The 13923-nt window shown below is 35.3% G+C and overlaps 1 protein-coding gene across 3 annotated transcripts in view; it reads right to left on the bottom strand.

Annotated features, from left to right (window-relative positions):
• Positions 1-13923, bottom strand: part of AIMP1 (aminoacyl tRNA synthetase complex-interacting multifunctional protein 1) — a 38955-nt gene that overhangs the window by 8045 nt on the left and 16987 nt on the right. For all 3 annotated transcript variants that reach the window (XM_010586229.1, XM_010586228.1, XM_010586230.1), the window contains exons 2-5: positions 11599-11732; positions 10749-10862; positions 8282-8440; positions 4999-5210 (exon numbers count right to left, since the gene is read on the bottom strand). In XM_010586229.1, the coding sequence (XP_010584531.1) occupies positions 4999-5210; positions 8282-8440; positions 10749-10862; positions 11599-11707 (594 nt within the window). In that variant the 5' untranslated portion in view covers positions 11708-11732. The remainder of the gene's footprint in view (positions 1-4998; positions 5211-8281; positions 8441-10748; positions 10863-11598; positions 11733-13923) is intronic.

The following is a 13923-nucleotide window of genomic DNA, read 5'->3' as shown; positions in this document are numbered from 1 at the left end:
GGTTGTATATACTGTGCACTATAATTTGTTAGAGCAAAACTGTAAAGCTAGGCCTCTTCCTTTGTTTATTTATTTTAATAAAAATTATAATAGTAAACCAGAGAAAACATACTTCTCTAGGGGAAACTGCCACACTTTAGCCTAGCAAACAAACCACATTTTCAGATGGAACAGAAATTAAACCCAGAACATTCTTAAGGGACAGACAGAAAGTAAGTAAGCCTTAATTCCCATAGTCCTGGTGCACATTAATATATCTGTATTTTTAGATTTCAGCCTTTATGCATTACAATATAAACTTTAAACAAAATGGCAGGATTAATACTTAATAAAACTCATATAATCAAGTATTCTGAATACTGCATATTTTCCAAGTAGAACATTTTAAAAACCAAAAATGTAAATGTCCAAAATGAAGCAGTTACAATGAAAAGTTATCTTGCATAAGTTTCAAGGCAGTCCACTGACTGAAAATTTCTTAAGTTATTGCTATGGATATATATCACCCAAAATACAAGAAATGGCTGTAAGATACCAGTGACTCTAAAATGCAAGTTCTAGACATTATCTAGCACTGAATAACAATTAGGAAATGGATATACAGAATAAAAGAGACAAGAGTTCTGCATTTGTTACTCAACTTTAGTTTTGACTAACTGGAAAAAATTCTAGACTTCAGAGCATTGCTTTTTTATTACAGATTATACAATCGACAAAACCAGACTGCATTAATACAGAAATGGAGATCATCATCAAACTAACAGGAAAGAAAAACCAAACTAGCATCACATCATTCCTTTCTCTCCAATCACAGTGGCCCAAATATGTATATATATTGCATGAGATTTGTGTATGAGAAGTTGATCACTATTACAAAATTAAGAAATATTTATCAACATTTAAAACATAGATATTATCCCATCTTTTACTAGGAATTATCTTCAAATGCTTTTGAAAAACTGCTTTAATACTAACACGTGCACTGATTTCACAAATAAATGGTAAGAAAAGCCAAAAGGTTAAATAAATATTTTTATAAAACAAGAGGAAAACCCACCCCAAGACAGTCAGCCAAACCCAGAACATTGCTATCTCAAGGCGGGGTTAGTTTTTTTTTTCCTTTTTATTATAAATAAATCAATTTTTAAACTGTCTTCAGATAAATGACAATTCCCTAAGGAGAGAGGAAAAAAAAACTAGACCTAAATAAATGCTTCCTAACAATGCAAAAGTTTTTAGGTGTTTTTTTTTTGTGGTGGTTTTTTTTTGTGGGTGTTTTTTTTTTTTTTTTTTTTAACTGGTTGTGCTAATTTCTATAGAAGGGACTTACTGGAATGTGTCCAGAAAACAGGGCTTCAATTACAATAGTAAACCCCTCTGCATTCATGCATAATAAGTGCAAAAAAAATTGTTTACAAAATATCAGGGAATCTAATATTCGGGTATCATTCTACCCGCATTGCTCTTCACAGATCTTTTCACAGTAAATGATAAATAAAACTCTGAAATGTGTCTGCTACAAAGAGTCAGATTCAGTAATTCTACTGATGGTCACTCTCTGTAACCCTGTAAGTTAGAGAAACAAAAGAAACAAATCTAGCTTTCCAAAAGTAACTGTAAAAATAAATTGGGGAGTTTCCTCACAGATAAGATTGGGCAGAAATAAATAAAAAAAAAAAATAAATGGGGAGAAACCTGGCTCTCTTTCACAGTACATGAAAAGTTCTATCAGAAATACATGGTGTTACTGAAAAGCAGCTGAAGGTGACACAGATCAACAGTAAGTGTATGTTTCCTTCTGCATATGTGTTATTATCCAGTAAAGCAAATTTTCGTTAAGAACAATAGGGCAAATCTCTACGCTTAAAAGGACACAAACAGAAGCAAGCCTATGTCTACAGGGAACTGATTAAGGCTTTGGCATCTCAGGAGGTGTTTGATACATAAATGAGCTGAGAATAAGCAATGGAAATTCAAACGTTACCTCCTTGAAACAGTAACAACCTCCGCTGGCCTTCCAAAGAGCCAACCCTTTTGTTTCAGAAACCCAGTAAGTTCAAAACTGGCAACTCAACTAGTGAGAAACTGATGTAGTTTTAGTAAAAATGCTAGTTTTTACAGTTTCTATGGTTGGACACACAGCTACTTTACATTCAGAATAAAACAATGCATTTTCCCAACGTGCTGGTAGAATGAAGGTCGGGGGAGTAAAATAAAGCTAAGAAACTAAAATGAGGAAAAGTTAATCCTGAAGTTTACCATATAGAAAGCCCAAGACCTTATCCTTGAAGCACAAGTGTTAAATTGCCCTTTTTCTTAGGTAATCCTTGAAGTTACCTGTATAACTGACTATCAACTATCCCTCTATAACTCAAAATCAGATATGACAGACTGCAATAGCTAGTGAATAGTGTGTTGGTTTTAACTCATGATTGCTGTAAAACCAGAGTGAGTTGCAATGCCAACAGCAATAAAAAGCCCCCCTCAATTTATTACATGCTTGTCTGGATCTTAAGTTTGCCAGCAAACATAATTTACAAGTCACAAGCTTGGTTACATAGATATTTCTATTTGTTTCATATCTGAAAAGAAACACAGTGGCATTTAATATAGCCTTGAAGCATAATGCTACAAAAGCAGAAGAAAAAAATTGTTTACTTTAAGAAAGGTGTCTTATATTACACAGAATATGTCAATAAGTTTACAATTATGCTGTAGTCACCGTACTTTATAATTTATGGAAACATGTTTTCCCTGCAGACTAGACAAAGAAAATTGGAAGACGAAGAGTATGTATAACGAATATAATTACCATTCTAAGAAAAAGAAATATGAATTCCAGTACCATTTGTTAATTCCTGGGTGGAAAACACCCTTAAACAATGATCTAGAAAGAAAAAAGATGAAGCCATCTAAGTAGAAGGAAAAAGTTTCTGCTATAAAAATACAGTTCATAACAGATATAGCTGTAATGTATCCTCTCACAAGGAATGGTTGTAGGATAGTGTTTCTGGAGGCTGATTGGTGGCCTCTTCTCTTCTTGCTGAGTTTAAGACATATGCCGTGTATTCTTGTCCTTCCCTTCTGATCACTGACATGAGGATCTCTCAGGTTAAAGAGGATTTCAAGAGGTAAAAAAGACACTTGAGAATTGTCTGAATTTCAAGAATGATTGCCTGAGACAGGTATTGATGCTAGGAGCAGAGATCCGCTTCAAAAAGCCAAACGCAGTGGCAGAAAAGCTGTCAAGTCCTGCTGACATTTCAGAATATTCTCCAATTGTTCCCAACTGCTGCTGAAGGAGCTCAGCATTGGCATGGTCCACCTTATGCTTCAGTTCCATATCCCTGTTGCTGATGACATATCTATCTATCTATCCCTGAGGGTACAACTTTGGACTTGGCTTCACCACCATCAGTGGTGCACAAAACCACAATGTACCACATAAAGTGGGCATACAGTAAGTTTTCACACCCATAAATAACTTGGACTGCATACTGAAATGTTAATGACGATACACATTGTGCTTCCTAACCAAAAGTAAAATCAGATGATACAAATACTACAGCCTCAAACACTGCTAAATTACCACATCAAACACTGCAGTCATAACTAGCTGAATTTTTGGTGAATTATGTCTACAGTACTTGATCTGATGTATACATTTTTATTTAAATATATGGCAGTAGTCACATGCCAAGCCTTCACATTTTTGAATGTTTAAAAAAAAAAAAAAACAACAAAAAACCCCCACCAAAAGATGGAAGCTTGCCCCTAAGAAATTACTTTCTAATAGAGACTTGTCAAACCAAAACCAGACACACAAACTAACTGTTCCCAAAGATGTGCAAGAATGATCCCTAATTCTCTGTTAATGAGTACTTTGGATTTTTTTTTCCAGACAGAAAGAAGGTTAAAGAGAAAAGACTGTTACTGCTGCTGCATTCTATACACTTATGTTCATAAGTTTATTTAGAAAGGCTTTTGAGATGTTTTTTCTACATGCTTTTGAGAGCAGACTGCTAAAAATGAGCAATTTGAATTTTTGCCCACTGCAAATCCAGTAACTGGACACTATCAGGTGATCAGTGGGGAACAGTTATTGTATTCAGTAATTTTTTTCAGTTCAGTAACTTTCTGTATCATAAAAACAACAATCACAATTGTAATTGCCTCCTACATTTGCAGTCTTACCATGGGGACAGGGCGTGAAAAGGGATTGAAAAGGCATTTGAGAAAATGTAGCTTTTCCACACTAAGATCAATTCCTTCATGACCCATTTTGCAGTTGCTCTATACAACATTGTTTTAATTGCCAAGCTTGCATCTGAATTTAGAAGCAGACTTGAGTCAATTCCTCCCTTCCACTAACCCTATAGAAGAGGTGTGAAAGGAAAATGTAATCTTGAAGTCTTAGGTCGTTCCCAGGACATACATAAATCATGCATGTCAAACATAAAAGTGTATCAACTAAAAAAAGTGCAGAGGCAGACTTTACCCTGGACAAGGAAGTAAAAATACACATTTTGTATTTCACTTTTGTTTAAGCCACTCACTCCCAGCTAAGTTAAATTTACATGATCTTTGCTTTACTCCATGCCAAACGCTTCAATGGGCTATAAAGAGAGCTAGAAGACAAAGGTTACAAAAGTTTGGATGATAGCAAAAAAGTTATTATGGGTTCTCTACTACACACTAGGAAACCTAAAGGAAGAGTCACATCTTTTTGGCTTAGGAGCTCACTGTGTACCAATGGCATCACAAAGGAGTCAGAATAAGATCCCAGGACAGGAGCACTGCAAGCAGAACGGAACTGATTTGGGGTAAGGGTACTTCTCCATTTTCTAGTAAATGTTGTCAAGCATTACTTCCATTTGCATTTTATTTTTGTTTTCATGACTGTAGAAATCTTTTAGCAAAATGAAAACACATCCTATAAACAGATGAAGGCTTTAAGATAGCTTTTCCTTTCCTATCACTAAACAATTTTGTCAATACCTGATCCAGAGGAACATGTTTCACTAAACCGCTGACAACAGTCCTTGGGCTTGCTTCACCAACATCCACTTCTTCAACATACAGAGAGTCTGCATCCGGATGCTTTTCAGCAGTAATAATGCAGCCAACACGAAGATCCAGACGAGAAACATCTACAGGTTTTGCATCAATACTTGCAGCAGCTGGCTGCTGTTTCTTCTCCTTCTTTTCACCTATTAAAGAAAGTTTAGTTCATGAAATAAACATTAAAAAAGCATAAATAACGTATATGACTATTGCAAGGGAAAAGTGAGATACAATCTCAGAAATAAGTGTAAATCCAGTGTAAAACACAAAAGAGTAAAGAGTTAGCACCTCTGCTACTAGTTTCCAGTGGAGAATCATCATACACACTCCAATTTAGATTGCTACTACAAGTAATTACCACCTTAGAGGTATTTTGTTTGTAAAGGGAAGTCATCCTGAACTTCAACTGTAGCAAACATGTCTGTAGGTGACACATACACTCTGCCAAAGGCCACATCAATAAGCCTCATAGTACTGTTTTAATAATTAGCAATTACCAGTAAGTCTTACCATGGTGTTTCACCAGCAAAGGGAAACCAGACTATCACAAGTCACCAGGTTACTAGAGCCTAACAACAGGTCCTAACTGTGGACAATGCTAACTCACTGCAACTGCACTGTTACAGTTGCAAAGCAACCCTTCAAGATGACCTTAGCTAATATCCTTTACTTCCCGAATATACTAGTGTGTGAAAATGCTCATGGCTTACAAGGTTCCACTGATGCGGAGTCTTTATCCCACGCCATGCAAAGGTTTATCATCACCCATACATACTGCATAGTATAAAACAGCAGTGAAGCAACACTCCCATACTCAGCTGCTTATTTAGATATTCCTTTCAAGATGAGCAAGTTACATCCAATTCGTATATAAGACTGTCCTGTTTAAAAGACATTCAAGATTTGTTTAACAGCTACAATATCTGGGGGATTAAGAAATGTCTAAAGTGTTTACTTAACATGAGCATATTCTCTTATTCTTTCATCCGTGATAGCTTACATATTACTGTAAACTAACCTCCCTTCTTCAGGGAGCAAAAAAGGAAAAGTGGCTACAGCATGAAATTTGATTAATTTATCATTGCTCTAGTACAGGGTTGAAATGAAATAATAGATTCAATAATAAAAAGGCAGTATTTTTTTTTAACTTAAGCAATAGCTCTCCAAAAATATTTCATTTCATATATGATGAATATGATGAATAAAAAGCTCTAGTGTTTATGACTTATCATTAGACTGTAATCTATTTACAATTAGGTTAATAAAACCAGGGATATATAAAATAATTGAAGAGAAACTGAAGAAAAACCCCACCAGAAGAGTTAATATTTAATACCTAAGATCATTTCAAAGACCTGCCATCTTTATCCTTGGTATCATTCCTCACTGTTCTCCACTTCATGACATTTCTCTACAACAGTCTGGAGCCAAAAAATCAGCTTCTAGCACCCTATTTATTTCACTTTAAAGAAATTAAGTCTGTCACCAAATAAGGAAAAAGCTTTGCTGTGTACGTGTCTGTATACAGCATATATACAGATGCACAGAAAACACCCATTTCAATGCTGCAATCCAAGGAGATAACTGCACTCCTCTGGCCTATGTCAGAGTCAGCCCAGAATCAATATTCAGAGAAGCGTCACAGATGAAGTTTGCAAGAAGCGTAACAAAGAGTATGGGAATAACCAGAAAGGAAACAGATGAGATAGGTGACAGAAAGCAAAGAGATTTGAGATATTCCATAATTTTGTCAATTTCAAGACTAAAAAAAAATTTTTACATATTTGTTACTTTGATTGTTAAATACTATACCTACAGTAGATGTTGAACTCCACAGAAATAGCCTGTTCAGGGCTTCTATTTAATGTTCATGCTATATTTCACCTTTTTCCAAATAGAGTCACTGGAAGGAAAAAGTCAAATAGATTGCTTTCCAAATTTAAGCTACTTACACAAGATGAGGGGAAACACAGTACAAGAAAGTTTTATTTTTCCTTACCAACCAAATATGTGCTCTGTAGCCACTGAATACTTGAAGAAAACAGTTAATTGCCTGATATGACATGTGGCCTCTGCTTTTATATTTACAGCTCTGTGGAATACTGATATGTCAAAGGCTGCAGTGTATCAAAAAATATGAAGTAGCTTATAAGCCTGCATACAGCTTACCAGAAAAATCAAAGAGATACAGTGCCCTATCAGCACAGTATCCAAACTCTGAAAAGCTGTACAAATCAATTCAGAGCAAATTATTATTAATTTGCATAAAAAAATGATTGTAAAACATGAGTTCAAGTTACAAGATAGACACTTGTACTTTTGTGCAAGTGTAAAAGACACATCCTTCTTTTCCTATTAAGACAGTTTGTTAAACAGAAGTCAATACAGACAGCTAAAAAAGAAAAACGGGAGGAAAGGTGTTAGGAAACCTACATACCCTTCTCCTACATTTCCTCCCTGTTGCCAAAACCAGATTATGCTATCTGCCTATGTCCTTTACCCAGCACTTCCTCTTAGCCACACAATTCTACCAGTGTTGACATGGATGTATCTGATCGATTCTGATGGAACCTTACTGGCTGTAAGAATTTTCCAGAAAAAAAAAAAAGCAAAAAAAAAAAGCAGCATACTTAGAGGATGCAGAAAACTGCAATTTAGCACTCTTCCTTTAGTACTATGTTATGCTGTTATTGCTTGCAAGGTATTTTGCTGAGCTGGTCTTTGCCTTTTGCTCGCACTGTTTCCATGGGGGGGAGGGAGGAGGGCAGGAATCTAACTAAGCCTCAGAACAGAAAGCCATCCAATCTCCCAAAAAAACTTCTCTAAACTTTGTGTCATCCTCCTCCCTGCCCCACTTTTTTTTTTTCTTTTTCCCCCTCTCTCCTTCTGTGTGTGTATTTTGGTTTTGCTTTTTTTCTGTGTGGGGTTTTGGGGCTTTGGGGAGGGTTGTTGTTGTTGTTTGTTTGTTTTTTAAATAAGGGAGTTCAGTCACATTAAAAGAAATTTGGCATGTATCCCATTTAAGTAAGAATCGGTAGCTTACTTGATGGCCTTCATTAGGTTCAAGTACTTCCAAGATTTTAAGAGCTAGCACATGATTCTTCCTACTGTGGCTGTACAAACCATTTTCTTCTGTGCCCAAAATGATGTAAAAGCACTTACATAAATTAAATGCCTTAACTGTCTATCTCTATCAGAGCTAAGAAAACTGAAGTACCTTTTTTTTCTACTTTTTCATTCTTTTTCTTTTCTTCATCTTCACCTTTAATTTGATCCTTGGAACCAGGAGATGATGCAACTGTTGTAGGCTGTGGAACATCATCTGAAAACGAAGCTGTAGAAATGCTTGTACCAGGAGGAACTGCGATCTGTTTTACTAAAATCAAAACCACTGAAGTTAGAAGGGGTACCAGAACTTTGAAAACTATGACATTTTAAGTTTCCAACATAAATGAAAAAGTAGAGAAAACTGAAAATTTTGCTTAAAATACATAAACCCCAACTGCTGAGTAGTGAAGCACAACATTACAAATCACATCTCAGAACTCAATCTACATACGATTATTCTGATCAGTTAAGAACAATGTCTTTCACTACACATTTTTTACATGGGAAAAAGTGCTAAACAGAAAAAAACATATAGAGCTAATGCCACTTCTTTTTGTAGTTCATTTCAACATCTAGTTATCTTTGCTACTAACTCCTTATTTCTCATTTGTGTTTGTCTAGTTTCAGTTTCAGGCTACTAGCTTGTCATACTGGAGACTATTCCGTAATTTGCTACACATACAATCATTTTTATGTTGTAGTCAGATCATTCCTCAACTTTTTTTTCTGATTAAAGAAACTGAGCCCGAATAATCACATTCTAAGAAGTTACCTGCAGCCCTAAAACGATCTGTTGATTCCTCCCTCACTCCCCTTCCCTAAATTCTCCATGATACCTTCACATTTCTTTTTAAACTGCTGATATAGAATTCTGGACATCATCTCACTATCAATCTTATCAGATGGAAGCATAAGAATCACCTCACATATATATTCTGCTCTTCAAGAATCATATTAAGGCTTTTTACAAAATCATTGTACTGGGTAAGCATCATCGGTGTGCTAGGCAGTATCATCCAGGCTCCCTTTCCCAAGAAAGGTTAGACCAGATCATCTTTTAAGGTCTCTTTCAAACTGGACTGTTCTATGATTAATTACTGTTTGACAAATCCTTCTAGTGTCACTATTATACAGTTCTCCATTCTGCATACATACTTCTTTTTACACTTCAGACATTTATTAACTTCCTGAAGAACTGCACCATGTTTGTTGATACCCGCTCTCTTTAACACTGAAATAATTTGCACAAATTGTGTTCTTATAAACATTTTTTTAAAATCATTTGAATCTGAGATTTATTGTACCAACAACCACTTGCTTGCTCTTTTGCTTGCTAATTGTGGGAAGACTATTTGTTTTTCAGATTTTCAAAGAAATATATCAAGTGATATTTTTAAAGTTCTGTGTCCATCTAATTTCTGTTCTCAACTACTTAATACTGTCAAAGCTAAGATACACTAATTTACTTCAAAAGGACAGATCTTAATTTAGTCCTACTACCTTTTAGATAAACTAGCTAATATAGGAAGATGCATGTCAAGCTACATATTAATTTCCTAGTCCTTTCTCATCTTGGAAAAAATAATATACCTTGAGACTTGTCTCTCAAGCACACCAGAGATTCTGAAATATCCTATGCCTGTCAAGAATTGCTGCAGACTAACAGACAATGGAGAAATACAAACTAATAGTTTTGTTTAGTACATAAAAGGGCTTTATTCATGCCCAAAGGAGAAAAAGAATTCCCTCCATTTAGAAAATGCTAGTCTTTTTGAAGACTGAAGATGTTTTACCAGTAAAGCATTCAGTGTGGTTGAATGCTAGCATCCAGCTACAGTGGCTACTATCTCACCCAATTTACAATACTGACAGCATGGGTAAAAATAATAATAGCTGTTGAGGGCTGAGAGGCTTTCTTTGGAAATAATTTTAAAGAAGACACGCTGGATCTGAAACACTCCAGTTTTGGTTTCTACTCCTTTCTTTTTTAACATGAATTATATAATGATGGTGTGAGCTGAACAGAGCTATACAGAGGAGTGTGAAGAAGGAAAAACAGGGCAATGAAAGGCTGGTTCTTACTAAACCATGGAATCAAAAATTCAAAACACATTGTTTCTAATTTTACATTACCACAGATTTTCTACTAAGTCACTGCCCATCTGTACTTTGAACTACGGCTTGATTTTCCATAGGGATTTTTCAGTCACGCGAGATTAAATAGTCAAGAGTATCAAGAAGTGTTAGACATTCAGCAGTTTCTAAGGTATTATAATGAGTCATTATCATCAGTCAAATTCAAGGCTTATTATGAAAGGCACTACACAAAAACATACAAAGAACTAGTTCCATGCCTGATTAAGATTTGGCATATGTACCTGTTAGGCTTGAAGCTTACTAAAATGTTGGAATTAAGTAACTTGTCATAGGCATGGAATTTAGGAAAATCCAGAATTTGTAAGAAATGCCATGAAGTCACATACAGAAAGATAAAAATCAAGAAGAATTAAGATAGTATAAAATATGATCAAAACTAACTAGATCTATGTTGTATGAGGATAGGACTTTTTTCCCACCTCCATTTCTAATTTCTGCTTGAATCAGCTCCTGTTTCAGCCCTTCAATTTCTTTCTTCAGTTTAGCATTTTCCACACGGAGTTTCTTCTCTTCTCGGAGAGATGCCTGCAAGACTAGAGTTGACACAATATTAAAACTGACAAGTTTCAATAATTAGCATTCATCACTTGGCAAACAGAGGTTTTGTTTTTAAAGAAAAGTGAAACGTGGCGAGCCAAACACCAAAAAAGTGGAAACTTTCAGGGAGTGTATCATCAGAAGTATTTTGGAATAATTTTTTTGTTGATATAGCCATTTTTTTACAATATTTATATACTCAAGTTGCCTCTCAACATACTAGCTTCTCAGCCCCCCAAATAGACTCACAAGAAAAAATTCCAAGAGACCTATTAGAAAAAGTTTGAACACAGCTGTAATACCGAGGACCTTAATTCACTGATACTGATATGTACAAAGTATCAAAGTTGAAGCTATGATACTCTTGAGAGAATCCCATAGTGGTGAAAAAGCAGTAACACATTCAGCCAAATGCATAGTCTTGTATTCTTCCCGACTCCCTTTCAACCCCCAAATGGAATAGTGTCCTATCAAATTTCCATAATCCATTTGTGTCATTAATCCTTTGTCATTCAAGCCTTTTCTATTTCAGAATAAGCAGCTCCAAAAAACCCCACAAACCACAAGACAGTGAAGCAGTGCTACAATTACAAGCTTTATCTTAGAAAACTTGTAACACACTTAAAAGGCTGACAGCACCAATGAAGTTGTCCATGTTCTCAATTTTTCCTATGAGCATTTAATGTTAACCATCTGGTTAACAAGTTTATCATAAGATAGGTAATTCCTTACTAGCTTTCTCCTTGAGCAGAGCAACTTGTTGCTTGAGGTATTCAATAACTTGATCGGCCTCTGCACCCTTCTGCTCCAGTCTGTTCAGCACTACATTGTTGGCTGCCATCTTTACCAAGAAACGGGCTAAAAACCTAGACAAATAATAGACAGTCTAAAATTAATAACTTTTTAATGTAGTAATGCTACCATTTCTTACCACATGAAGCAGTTCTAAAATCAGTTGCTGAATAAGAAAATTTGTTAAGTGAACAAGCTGGGCTCTCACCTCCTAATGCAAAGCCCAAACAAAAAGCAACATTAAACAGAACTTGATGTTTGACAGCTGCTTTCAAGTATTTCAGAAGAAAGGCTATTCTTCTTCCCAGCTGCAGAAAACATGTTCTTCCTTCAAGAAACAGAAAGAATTCTACCTTCTCAGAACGAAAGGTCTTTATAAATCAGAAAAAAAAAAAAGAAATAAAAGGGAAAAGGTTGGGCAGGAGAACACTGTGTCCTGGTTTTAGCTGAAAAATTTATTAAGCGTATGCAGAATTTTATTGAAACTAAGAAAATAGAAACATCGCATGAAAATTTCCAAACTTTTCTAATAAATTTATTCAGAATATACTGAATAATTCATACACTATGGTTGTACATACATGAAGAATTTACTGTTATTTTACTTTTAAGCAGAATTCATCAGTACTTTTACTCATCTCAGATTAATACAACTTTTATTGCAAGTTTACACCTTCACAGTTATTTTAGCAATGATTTCAATTGTCTTATTTTGTTTCCATTGAAATGGAAGGCCAGGCACACAGGTAACATTAAAGAAGCAGGAAACACAAAAGACCAGTAAGGGTAAGAGCACAAATAAATGCATTTAATCTTCTTTTAGGATGTTCAAATCCTTTTACTGGGGTTCTCCTATGTTGCAGAAACTAGCTATGCCTTGTGTGCAGCCCTTATTTCTTGAAAGCTACCAAATTTGGCCTGCTTCTGACTCTGCAACATCTGTGTGTGACCATAAAAGCTCAAATAGTAGCAACAGAATGATGAAATACAGTCACTCCTATCTGCAGCAGATAGCGCTTTTACCCTCCCACTCAGTATATAGATGAAGAAAGAATCTGTACTAACAGTTGCCTCATCTGTAAATCAAGAAAACTGATTATAGGCAAGAAGAAAAGAGGCCTTGCAGATCTTCACAAGCAACAGTGATGCAATTCCTGTGAATTTGCCCATCAACTGCAACAAAGGGAAGAACTGGTAAGAAAATAACAATCCACATACGTGCATTGGCTCCTCAGCTTTATCAGAGCCCCAAAATGCCTTTTCTCATATCAAATTGGCAGAAAACTTCCCATTTTATTGCAAGATTATTCTGACACTATGACCTAAGTCTGTTTATAACATACGAATATTCTCTGTTGGGATTTGAAACAAAAACCATGATGGAGACAAAATACATTAAGAAATAACTGAAAGGTGAACAAATACAATCACGCTCATGCCAGTGTCAACATACCACCTTTGCTGCACTCTCAGTATCAACTTACATTTGATATCTGATCTTCTATTACAAAGAAATCATATATATTTATTTATATATATAAAAATATATTTTTTTTTAAAAAAAGAGCAAAAGACAATGAATCAGGAATAGTGTAATTAAAAGTTTTCAAAGTAAAATTCACAAAGCCAGAGAGATACAGTACTCAGATGATGCATGGGGTATATTACTCCTGCAAAAGTAAAGAATGAACCCACATCTTGCCGTCTTTGCAATCTAATACAACAGAAATCTGTTTTACATGCACAGTATCACTTAAAGATGCAAAAGCATTACTGCCATCACACCTTCCACTCATCCACAAAAGATTTTTCTTTTAAAAGAAAGAAACTCTCACAGAGAGAAGAGCAGTAAAATCATCTCTCCAGGACAAGTGAAGTAATCTTGAAGTAATTCAAATTCATCTCTGCTAATAAGAAAATAATTCTTTTTTGATGTGCAGTCTGAAAACAGAGGAGTTCAAAAAGGAAAACAGTGATTCCAATAAGTTACTGATTTAGATGTCAAATGGAAATAGACATAAAACTATTATGGCACAACACAGCATAATACAAAGCGTGGGGTATTACTGTCTGCATACCAGTAAGATTTCTTGCAAGCTACATATTCTCTCAGGAGAACACAATACTAACAGTGGAAACTTTGCCAACAACAGCAGAAATGCTACTAAAACTTCAAAGTGAATAGAATTGGTACATTTTATAGGTTTTAGCCAAGTTGGCTAATGAACTGAAGATCTGGAAATGAAGTTACATGATTACAATGGG

The sequence above is a fragment of the Haliaeetus leucocephalus genome, unplaced genomic scaffold (assembly GCF_000737465.1).
Source record: "Haliaeetus leucocephalus isolate CR32 unplaced genomic scaffold, Haliaeetus_leucocephalus-4.0 Scaffold140, whole genome shotgun sequence".
NCBI lineage: Eukaryota > Metazoa > Chordata > Aves > Accipitriformes > Accipitridae > Haliaeetus > Haliaeetus leucocephalus.
Note: the sequence above shows the minus strand (reverse complement) of the source record. Positions and strands in the feature narration are given on the sequence as shown.